Raw genomic sequence first — 12,850 nt, forward strand, 5'->3', positions numbered from 1 at the left:
CCAAAACCATCCAACCAACTACCATCACGTGATCTTTAAATTGATCTAAAACAGATCAAAAAAAAATATACAGGTTATGTAAACAACCTTTTTAACACATTAGACCATAAACAAATGCGGTGTGTACTATTGGACCACTTTTACCTGTCAATGAGCATTACTCTCTCATCAGATGCTTCCGCCCGCCTACGGATCTGTTGGCATTTTCATATTTTTCATTTATCTCAATTGTGTTTTATTTCTCCTAAATATTCTATATATATCCCTAAAATACAATTTTAATCATTTTATTACTAATAAATAATAATATGTTTTCCTACATTAAGTAATTAGTTTATTAATTTATTTACTTACCTATCTTATTATGATAAAGACAATAAGAACAATAATGTATTATGATTTACAGTCAACCAAATTAAGTTGTTCTTACGAGACCCGAAACGGGTAGTCAAGGACGTTAAAATTAAACCTTAGTAATTACACTTTAAATTTACACTATAAAATAAATCTAATTTAGGGGGGTAACACAATCTGATTTAATGTCTAATTCTAATATAAATGTAACGTTAGCCTGTTGAAATTGTGTGCACTTAACAATACTTAACATATACTTGTTTTCCCTTGACAGAAAAATACTGAACACTCTTAACACTACTGAATCGATATTGAGTAAAGCAACTGAATTTACTGAAATTGCTCTTGACAACTCTGAACAACATATACTGAATTGGCACTGAATTGCCACTGAAAAGACACTGAAACTCTTAAAACTACAAATTTGTTAGGAGTTTTCAGTAGATGTTATGTAGGAAATGGCCGATTCCTTAACAATTCGGTTACTAGTGACAGACGTTCAGACGGACAAACATATAGACAAGGTGAAACTTATCCATATAATGAGTGTAACCTAAAACATAGATATTTATTTTAGCCGGACTTGCGTATGGAAATTATGGTTGTTTGCGTACTTATGCATAGTCTACAACTCGAAATAAAAGCGTTTAAAAAAGGGAAAGCAATGGCATTGATTCAAGAACACAGACATTATCATTTTTGCACTGTGCTATGATTTGAAAAGAAATCAATATCAATCGAATTCACTCGCAAGACATGAGGATGTTAACTTCAATAAAAACTTGACATACATTCATTTCTTTAATAATTCCAACGCACTCTCAACAACAGCAGTGTGATTTAAAATTGTTATAGAGAACCATTTTGAATCCTATGACCCAGCCACTTGGAGCTACTTCAATGCAGATAATAGGTGTCAAGTCAATCCTGTACGACTTATTTAATAGTCCTTCATAAAAATATAAAATGTAAAAATTATACACAAATACTGACAGTGTTTATTAAATTTATTAATTGAGTAGCGAGGCATATGATATAGAACATAATTATTATCTTTCCACTAATCTTTTGAAATACATATTAAGATCATGACCAGAAATGCCATTATGATTAATATGAACTTCACGCACGTGTACATTTATAAATATGAATGAATTTTCATTACGTGGGAGAAATGTGAATCATATGAAATGGGTACAAAAACAAGGTCGAATCCTAATAACATTTTCTATTGACTATATCCGGTCCGTATTCTTCATAGTCCTGGCGCGAAACCCACCAATTTCGGAACGTTGAAAGAGACGCCAAGATTGATCCACCAATCCATATACTGTACTTCCGTTCTGGTGGAGCAACAACTTTCACCAACGATGTTGAAAACAGTGATCCCATTTCCCTTTTCAGTCTTTCTGGAAATCCTTCAGAAAACCAGATTACATTTAAATATTCGTTTATTTGTTTATCTATTTATTTTATTTATTACAGCATTACATTAGAGTATAATTTTGAATATTTGTTCAAGAGAGATTCAAAGATATGAAAGGAGCGGGGATAGGAATACCGAAGTATTATTTGCTCATATTTACTTATATTGTAACATTGTGCGCAAATATTTTCACCAACGGAGAGGGTGGTACCGTGGCTCTGATGGTCAAATCCATGGATCCAACCGACAGAAGCTTGAGAGGAGTATTATGCTGTAAACTGTTCTTTTCAGGGGGTGTGTTTCCGATTTTTTCCGCGTTTAATTCATTTCTGTGCAATTTCATTTTTTGAGAAAAAAGGAAGTCTGAGAGGAGTTGCAATGACAGGAAAGAAATAGCAGAAGGGCAGATACACAAGGAGCCCCGCTTACCCCCTGCAAATTATCATAATTATAATTATTATTATGATAATGATTAGTAATGTTGCAGATGGAATATGTAGGGGGTTGTCTGACCACCCAACATAACAAATGGCAAGTACTAATATCAAATGCAATATTTGTAAAATTTAGCATTAATTTAAAATACCTTATAAAGGTATATTAAATGACCGTTTTTACCTGGTAACATTGTGGTTCCTCCCGACACAATAAGATTGAAGTGGTAATGTCTTCTTATATCCATGTCCATGGAGTTGATTGATTCAAAAACCATTTTATGAATTCCTTCAAATCCAATATCTGAAATCAAAGTTGTAAATATATCAAGAAATATAGTAACAATGGAATGTATTTCCCTGGAAATCTTCAAAATGATTTGTTTATATCTTTTCTACTAAACTCCCCCGTTTTTTTGTTTATATTTTCGCAATGGTGACCCGAGTTTCTTAATGTTTATCTTTAAGCCACATAGAATTTTATTATTTTTATTTATTTTTTTCTTCAGGTTTTGTCACAAAGGATTTTTGATCTACTAAAACCGTGTTTTCCTCGTTGTATCATTTCATTCCTTATTACACAATAATAAACAAAAAACTATCAGCTTTGTCAAACTAAGAATAAAGAAGATATGCAAGTTTTTCCGCGCTTTACCTGGTGCACTACTAAACAACTGTTCAGGGCATTGGAAACGTTCTTTGTTCAGAATAATTTCATTACCATCCGGGAGTGTATAAGGTTTGAACAAACTGCCGTAACAATCAGCTTTGAATATGTCTTGTTCATAGTTCTCTGACGCAAAACACATCCATTCTTTAATTTCTCGAACGATTTCAAAGTCAGCTTAAACAGAAAACAAAATAGTTCTATAACAATGAAAGAATTAAAGGTCAATGTCATGTAAATATCAAGGTATGTGTCATTACGTTACGTACATTTCCGCCCAAGGAACATGAGGGTGATAGTTAATACTTTTGGGCGAGTGTTTCTAGACAGGCATAGGACGCTTACCCTACCAGTACACCTGGTACATTATCCAGGTTTGAGTGGAGTCCCGGTTGCTCGTATACCTTTAGTTCTTTTAATGAGTTATTTTGGTTATGCCATTTTCTTTGTTTAGTGTCTGTTTTCCCTGTCTAGTCTCTGAATATTATTTTGACTTCCGCTCGAATCTTGGTTCCGTTGATTATTCTTTCTAAACGTGTTGCTAAATTACACTAATAACATCAGTATAAAGTTGCAGTCTTTATAAAAAATCAGACAGGACGTAATTCATGCAAGTCAAAAACCCACCCAATTCATTTTTATTTTTTATTCAGAAACAGTTACTGATCACATAACCAGCCATAAGTTTTCATTTGGGTGTTGCACTTTTGAAATAATTTTTTTTTCAAGAATTATGATTTAGATTTTGTTATATTTGGTCGATTTTAGTGTAAGATGAATGTATGAATTTCTTGTTTGTCTGTTTTCCTTGTCTGGTCTTTGTATCGGATTAAATTCTTTTGATTTCTGCTAGAATTTTGGTTTCCTTTATTACTTTTCCTAAAAAGTACAGATCTGAATATGGAACGGACAACTGTTAAGTAAATATAGCGTATGTAAATTGAAAAAAAAACATTGTTTGTTTGGTGGCTTTTTCTTCACTATGAATGAATTTAAGATGGTCAGTGTCTGAATTTTATATGGACTGGTACATATGTAATTATCTAAAATATGTAGTGATATCTGTCAAAACCGAACCCATTTTGGACAGAGAGGTTTGTTCGCTTAAAACGGGTGTTCGTTTTGCACAGGTTAAAAATGAAACAGATAAGATGGGACTTCAGAAGATGTCTGGTTTACACAGATTACCAGTTTATTAGGAGTCCGGTTTGATTGAGCCCATTTTGCACTAAGTGTTTTTTAAGGTAGGTGTTTGGTTTGCACAGGCTAAAAAATAAATGAAACTGAAATGATAGGACTTCAAGCGATGTCAGATCATTAGTTTTTCGATGGTTCGGTTTAGGCAAGTCTTACTAAATTTGGAAACTGAAGAGCATGTACACCGTTGTCTATTATTTAATTTATTATTTTTTTTTAAAGAAAATCGATTAAACTTACTTTTAACACTTTTTTTCCAATACAGCAGTAATGAACAAATGTATTGGTAATTTTTCAAATCAGGTGGCTGTATATCATCTGTTACTTAAACAACTGATGTATCACCTTTTTTCTATATGTGTATGATTTATCGGAAAAAAGAGCCGTTAATACCAACAAGTTAAATTTGAAACAGTAAATTTGTCAACTACAAAACGTACCCATCATACGGATATTGCGAATTTTGGTTTGCTTTACACAACTTTATTACTGAACTCAACGCTCTCTAAATGACAACATTTCTATGCATTGAAAGGCAAAGTAGAACACTTTCTCGTGAAACCACACAGTCACGAGACGAGACTTGCAAACCCTATTGATACAGGTCTGAATATGTTCTGTATCGATTTGACTTTTAATTGAAATGTATTTACCTGTTGTAACAAAGTTATAACCTTGATTATTTAACAATGACTGTAAATATAACGTCAAATCTTTTCCACCAAAATCAAATCGTCGGATCGCATGTTGAGGACAGTAACCTACACAAGACAATTAAAACTTTTATCAAAGCTCACTAATGGATACTCTAGTTCTCCTACCAAGGAACCATATATTTCTTATGTATATTAAATCCAAACAAAGAGGCTGGTATCGGTTCTACCCAATATTGCTACCAAATATGGTATACTAAAATAAAGATTCGGTCAACTTATTATGTGGCTGTGGTATGCAGTTGCATTGAAAAAAAATCAGAACGTAAAAAAGATGTAGACGGACGAACGGACACCATGATCAATTACAATCACCTGCAAAAACTCATTACTGGTACAATGTAATATGACAAATGATGACTTGTGTTTATTGTCGTCTAATATACACTTACATGAACAAGAACTATCTCTTTCTAATTAAATATGAAGTTGCATGCGTTGTGGTGTTATGTTTACTCCGCCTCCTACAGGAAGTTGATATTGGAGTGCAACTCAATTCGTTTACAACGGAAAAAAAAGACTTAAGTATACCACCTACTAGTTGAGTGGAGTTAATCTGCATAAGAAAACAAAAATCGTGCCTTTTGACAATATGCAGTAGTATTCAAGGTAGAAGATGCTTTAGTGAGACTTTGTTTATTTGAAAGTAAAAGAAATATAGTATACAAACTAACCTTCATAAACTGGTACAATATGACTGATTGAATCACCGATTTCTAACATCAGGGCAGAGCCCCGTCCACTGGCATAACATGACAACAAACCTTGGTTACTAGAATAGAAGTTTGGAACTTCGAACTTCTCAAACAAAACCTGAAAAAAATATGCAAGATCCTTTTTATCGTAGAGGAATATTAAACCATAGATTTCATACATAGGTGAAAGGGAGGTAACTACGACTGCTTTTATCTGACATTTGCATTTTCGGGACATTTTACCATTTGAAAATATATTCATTTATAATAACGGTTCGCTCTTTTAATCCATGAATGTAACTATTTTTATGTAATATACACGAAAGATTTACTGTAAATTTGCGATGCACAACACTTTTACAAAAGGTTAAAGTATAAGTATCTAGCACTGTGTTTCAGAGTTACATGTACATTGCAAACTCCGTAATGTAATCACTGAGTTACTAAGTTTGATAGGTAGCAGTCTTTTGGAGAGTCGTGGAAATTCTGTAATATGTGATACACCTAAAAAAAGTCTACACATTGTTTTTATTAAGTTGATTTGTGGATCTAGATGATGAAATATATTATCATTCATTCCAATCTGTCTGCTCATATGAGATAAACCACATTGAAATATCCAATAGTTTCTATTATATTTTAGTGTCATTTACAAAGATATCTTCGTGAATTTTGAATTCTGCAGTACACTCTATATAATGTTTATCCCCTATGGGCACGAGTTATGTATGAAAATGTTGTTTTTTTACTATAACATTTAAAGCAAAAATATCAAAAATAAAAATATGTAGGCTTTCCAATCATGAATCACAATTTGCGTGATTCTTAGCAGGAGTGCTAATTAATATATTAACTAAAAATACATATATATATAAAAAATAAACTAATTCCCTTTACAGCACTTTCGGTATCGCTGCCTTTCGTCACGCTAGCTATTTCTCAAACTGTAACGATGCAGGTAAACAGACTGAACGCGTTTTTCAAGATATTGCCTTAACATTGAATTTTCATATTCTATCATAGACCTGTTACATGAATACGTTCCTATTTTATTCATACGTATGACCGCACATGTTACCTGTGCCATCTTTTCCTTGTTATGTTTCGGGTTGAGTGGAGGTTCTGTAACTAGGACACTGTAATCTTTTGGTGACCTAGAAGAACATCGATTTATTGATCGATTATGGTGTGAAGATGCATGATTAGAGCCAATCGAGAATCGAACAGACTATGCATTGTACTGATCTGATACGCTGAACCAGATACATAAACAAAACAAAAAAATACTGTCAAATGAATTGAGAGCAAAACTCTTGTATCGCTGATTAAAAAAAATAAAATAGACGTAGCGTATCTTATAAAATGCTTCGCGTAGCGCAGCTTAATACGCCAACGGATTTCAAACACTGAAAAGATGGTGCATTTATGGGCAGAAAATGAATTAGGTTGTGAATAAATATTTGACACAGAATACATAAAATTAAAAAAAAAAGAATATTTTTTCAAAAAAAAAAAAAAAATCAGTGTTTCATCAAAATTGCTTGAAGCGTTTTGAAGTTATTGTGCAATTATGCGAACTCCCCCTTTTCTCGAATAAAGTCCAAAAACGGATAATTAGACATTGAATAAGGAGCTAAAAAATCACCGAAGTTTCATTGAAATTACATCAAGGTTTTTTCAAGTAGTAGTTCGAAAAGGAGAAGGAGAGCTCACATCAATGGGAAGAAACAATTCACCAAAGTTAAATAAAATTTAGTGGCAGCTTTTTTGAGTTATTATGCAACATGAAAACGAAGAACGGACAGACGGGCTGACGGATACCGGTATAACATAATACGTTCCGTCTAAACAGACGGGCGTATGAAAACTAAAGTAATACCGATGAATATAGTAACCTTGTTGGAGTATACAGCTCGTAATAAAACAAGTGTTGTAAGTATGTTTCCATGTCGTTCCAGTCTGTTACGACGCCTCTATCCACCGGGTAATTTAGGGATAAAACACCACGATGTTTCTGGGCTTCGTCTCCTACGTAAAAATCTTTGAAACACCCCTTTTAATTGAACAAAATAATGAGATACTGATTGAAATGCAGGTATCGAGATCCTTCCAATCGGAAGAACATTTTTTTTTTTGTAAAAATGTCAAAGTAATTCCGAATAAATAACACAGACGTCTTATAAACCTCTTGTCTAGTCGGCATTTTAACTATTTCTGAAGCTTCAATGGAGTAATGCGATGCAGTGTTTTGGCTGGACAAAAAAATTCAAGTGTCAATATGTTGAATTTTTAGCCGATTTTGTATACATTTAGTTTTTAGGGATTACTATCAGCTACAATAAATATATCAGTAAACGGTAGTTATGTTAATAAATGGTTGTAAATTTTTCGGTTATGATCTTCTTTTACACGCAACCATTATCGGAACTTATTCTTTCATTGGCCGCTTGCCTGGTTTACATATGATTGCTAGTCTTGCAGTCGCGGTGTATCTTGCAGGTATCGTCTTCATACATAAATACAAGGTGTCAAATAAAGCTGGGTGTTTTTTGTTTTTTTTTGTTTTTTGTGTTCATGTACATATATTCCTGCATTTTAAGGCTGTGGCAATTACATTTCAAGAATAAAGCCAGCGAATCCCCATACATTCAAAATCAATACCGCGGGATAAGTTATATTGACAAATTAAAATCAGACACACGGAACAGGGTAATGTTGCTACAAGATTGAAGTCATCACTACAGGCGTTTTATTGTCGTCATCATGAGCTTATGACGTATCCATCAGCACCATGAGAACCGAATTATTCAACGTGCCATAGTTTTCCTTTCCTCTTTCGTCCTCTCCGGACTGACTCTTTATGTATAACTCGGAGGGTGTTTCTAAAAAGCAGAGGACGATTACCCTACCGGCACACCAGGTCTATTATCCAAGTGGAGTCCGAGTTGTACATTTCGTTTTGTTACTTTATATGTATAATTTTGGTTTTGTTAATGTTATCTGTTGTGTATGCCTGTTTTCCATGTCTGGTCTTTGTCCTTGGATTATATTCTTTTGATTTCCGCTAGAATATAGGTTCCCTTGATTACTTTTTGAAATTTATTAGTAAGTGTAAAAAAGAGATTTGAAAGTGAATTATTGCATAACTCTCCAACTTACGTCAGCAGATAATTTGCGATTATTTTCTCTTTGGTGCCCAACAATACTTGATAGAACACATCGAGGGGCATCGTCACCGGCAAATCCAGCTCTTGTTACACCCGATCCGATATCAAGTACTACGGCACAATCCTCATCAGGTTCAGACATGTTCTTACTTAGAACTCCATGTGAAAAAATGCTGTATTAAAATACTACTTCACTACATAATTGAATCTATCAGGTGTGCTTACATAAATAACCTGAAAAATAAAGAGAACATATTCAAATATCGGCTAAACGTTTTCCGAATGAAAACACAATTTTTTGGTATCTTACATGTACTGTTTATACTACAAATGGCTAAACATAATTCTGGGTACCCCTTCCGGAAACCCTTTCACTCGTAAAGTAAAACAATGCATCTGCTGGTAAGGCTTGTGTTATGAACATTTAAAACATTTAATTTACTTGTGAAATTGATTGTGGATTTATAAGTATTGTATATAGACATCAACAGTGTATTGACTGGAAATATCTAACATTTCTTCCAATTATTGGCCCCCCGATAATGACGATAAATAGGCAGTTCATGCAAGAGTAGAAATGTAGGCATAGCCAAAATGTGATATATCTCGTCAGTGCCCACGTATACCTCCACTAAATACTGTCAACACATTTTGATTGATCAAAGGGAACGATTGCAGTATAAATACCGCGCTTTTTACGGTTAACATATCCAATCAAGGACTTTGCAGCATGAGTTTGATTAAAAATGTTAAGTGTCAGTACCTGTAAGAATCTGACAGTAGGTGCAATATGGTATAAAAAAACATCATTTTGAGAGTGTAATTTGACTATTTTCAATATCAGAATCAAGGAAAACAGACAGGATTTGCCATATCACACTGCACCAGTGAGTTACAATTTCATTGAAATGCACTGAAAATGAACATTTCAAAGGCAGATGACTCTGTAAAAAAAAACTCATTTTTCTAAGATTCTATTACATCATTTCTGAACAAATGATGCAGAGATCAAAGTATGGCATTTTCGAATAAAGAAAGCATCCTTGAGTGAAGTCATATTGTCATATTGGTGGGGTTTCGATATGCATGTTTCTGATTTTTCCAATTTTGCCTGATTCTTACAAACACTTACACTTAACAAATAAAGGCGTAGTATATTTTTTAGTATCACAACGTTCAGCTAATGAAATTGGTCGTACGATTGTCATTCCAGGCCTCTAAAAAATCATTTTGCCTTATTATTGCACATTCCCTATTATATCTATAAATGAATTCAAATGCTCCAACTATTTGAAATGTTTTTATTTTTGTTTACCATCCTAATGCGTGCTTTGTGAAAGTTTCAACAGCTGAATCAAGCATAAAGTAGCCTAATACTTTGTATTTTTATGTTGTCCATATAAGGAAATCAAGGGGAGTTCTCCCTTTTACATGTTATGAAACTATGGAATTAAACGTTTAAATCCTTATGTAAACCCATGGTCTACTTCTATAGAAAATGATGTGACGACAAAATATTATGGTATAACATTAAATCTTCATGTAAGACCATGTTTTTTTTAAACTGCGTAGTTTAAAGTTAGTTTTTTTATTATAAGATTAAGGGAAAAGTCAATATTTATGTTACAATAAATGTTTATAAGTACATGTTTACGAAATGTCTAATTTGATGATAGTGTACTGATTATTCAAAAATTGTATTTAGTCAGTAAAACGATATTTTTTTAATAAAATCTTTAAATGGTATCAATTATGTCAACATTAAAGAAGTTCGTATATGAACATTTATGCTGATATAATCCGCAAGAAATGTTTTTGTCTAACCGCATACACCTACCAGTGTCGAAAATAAAACACAGTTACGCTCTATTGCATGAAGACAATTTTAAAGTCTTAGTAATTAACCCGGATAATCTGATAAATATGATTATATTAGACATGAGTATAATAACAAAAAAAAAAAAAGAAAAACATCTTTCTTGACACAATTACATACATGCAGCTATACGTTTACGGGCTGTGTAATACTTTAGTACTAAAAATAGGCATGATTCGATTACACATGCACAATGTAAATATTGATATTCTGAAATACGTACATACCAGCATAAAACATAGTATCAGTCGATAAAAACGTACCTTCCACATCTTCTTGTCATAATGTTCTAACTTAAAAAAGAGTAAAAACCCAAGTATTTCTTGCTTCATAAAGTTTTCAAGCGGATATGTACGTAAATTTGTTTCCTGACACTAGATGTAAAGTTAAGGTAGACTAAATGCTTTTTTTGCATTGAAAGGGAATTTACAATCAGAATGTGTTTATGCTCGACTAAATAGTTATAAGTTGTCATTAATGCAAGAGTGGATATATAAGATTTTAAAAAGCATAATATTATAAAAAAAAATCAAAGATATAAAACAAATTATTCTAACACACGAACAAGCAATACAATTTTTTATTTTTAGGTATTTTATTGAATGAAGCATCTGCTAGTCGATTGTGCATTTTTTCAAATACTTTGCTGTCTAATTTGAAAAAAAAAAAATATGTTAAATTTTAACAGAATAATACCAATATATCTTTTTTCTTATATAAATAACAGAGGTTGATGGAAGTCGCCAACCATTCAGGAAGATTTCACAAGAAGAAATTGTCCCTTCTGCATCTGAGTTTATTTATTTTTTAGTGCCGACCATTTGTGATTGCATCAGAAATTGCCGACTATTTGTGATCGTAAGTTTAATAATGTATTGTTTTTTTTGTTAATTCCCTTGCGTCTGCAACGTCGTTGTTCCTTGAAGTACTGGGCAAAATCCATAAGTAACTTTATAGTAATTAACATATGATCATCAGACAAACGCATATCTAATGTGTGCGCAAAACATGTTTCGTATACAAGTAGAAACCCCAAGCTTCTCCGAAAAGGCACATGTACGGTTCATGAACTTATTCTCGCAGCTCTTTTCATTGGAACGACTAAATCATATATATATATATATATATATATATATATATATATATATATATATATATATATATATATATATATATATATATATATATATATATATATATAATATGTTAACAACCAACCAACCAAACAGACAAACAAACCACAAGAAAAAAACAAAGCATTCCGTAATATATGTGTGTACCGACCAGCACAGCGGTGTAAATCGGAAGCGATCACTATTTTCCGAATCGGTTTGACGGACTAATCAGACTTGAAACCAATCGATAATCGTGACAAATTGCGTTTTCTAGTAACACGGATCAGATACCATATTTTGGTTTTTCACAATATTTTGGTTTTTGACAATAATTGATAGATGACTTGTTTTGTGTAAAGATTTGGATTAGAATGTAACTTATATGGTTTAGTGTATGTCAGAGAAACGCAAGAACGATTACACAAAAGAATGTGCGGTCATCGTTCGGGAATTAACACCACATTTTAATCAACAAGATCATTCAATCCTCTCTATAAAAGTTCGTTTTTTGGAAAAAAAATTACCATCCTACGAACACCCGTTCTAAGTAAACAACTATCGTAAGGAAAGAGAGGAGTACCGGATACGCAGACTAGGTACTGCAATACCTTATAGATGCAATGACAACATCAACAATTTAGGAAACCTTTCAAGCCAATATAACAATAGCATAAATGTGATGAATTTATTTGACAAAAATCCAAGACGGGAAAGGAGTCATGGCATGGCATACGTCACCTAAGTTACATAATGTCTCCAAAGATGGTCTCCTTCCTTTCATACCTTCAAACCTCTTGGACTTCATTACATTAGAACCAAAATTTATTCTATACCTCTCACTCTACTACACTCCCTTTACAAAACAAGTCTGGATACTCCTGTTTCTGACCCCACCTTTCGCTTTAAACCAGTTTGTGTGAAAGGTCAAGATGACGAAAAATGATCATTTCTTCCACTACCATTTGTCAACAAAGGTATAGATGCAGTTAATTTGGATAACATCCTCCATCAAAAAAAAAAAAACGTCACCAACAAAATTCCCTATATTTCAAAGACATATCCATACCAATTATTTCAAATTCCTATACTTTACCCATTGCATCTACAATTTTCAATTATAAAAGGCTATTGCAGAACCTCGAGATTGAGGACTTCATAGCTGAACCACCTAACTGTTCCTGCAAAACTCTCCATTCAAATATGGTC

General features: G+C 32.8%; 1 protein-coding gene across 3 annotated transcripts; it reads right to left on the minus strand.

Annotated features, from left to right (window-relative positions):
- Positions 1–1,343: 1,343 nt before the first annotated feature.
- LOC148605956 (actin, muscle-like) lies at positions 1,344–10,918 on the minus strand. 3 transcript variants are annotated; one of them, XM_088550803.1, is made up of 9 exons: positions 10,793–10,918; positions 8,646–8,887; positions 7,382–7,539; positions 6,565–6,640; positions 5,466–5,604; positions 4,732–4,839; positions 2,870–3,058; positions 2,399–2,518; positions 1,344–1,772 (listed from the first exon to the last, which is right to left on the minus strand). In XM_088550803.1, exons 2-9 carry the CDS (start codon positions 8,793–8,795, stop codon positions 1,570–1,572), a joined length of 1,143 nt encoding a protein of 380 aa, XP_088406929.1. In that variant the 5' UTR covers positions 8,796–8,887; positions 10,793–10,918; the 3' UTR covers positions 1,344–1,569. The 3 variants fall into 3 exon arrangements, with proteins under 3 accessions (XP_088406929.1, XP_088406931.1, XP_088406930.1); XM_088550805.1 differs by having other exon boundaries at positions 10,757–10,896; XM_088550804.1 differs by lacking the exon at positions 10,793–10,918 and adding an exon at positions 10,650–10,711.
- Between the last annotated feature and the right edge of the window lie 1,932 nt (positions 10,919–12,850).

This window comes from Perna viridis, chromosome 10 (genome assembly GCF_037379345.1).
Source record: "Perna viridis isolate PV_CMFRI_1.1 ecotype Kerala chromosome 10, ASM3737934v1, whole genome shotgun sequence".
Classification (NCBI taxonomy): Eukaryota; Metazoa; Mollusca; class Bivalvia; order Mytilida; family Mytilidae; genus Perna; species Perna viridis.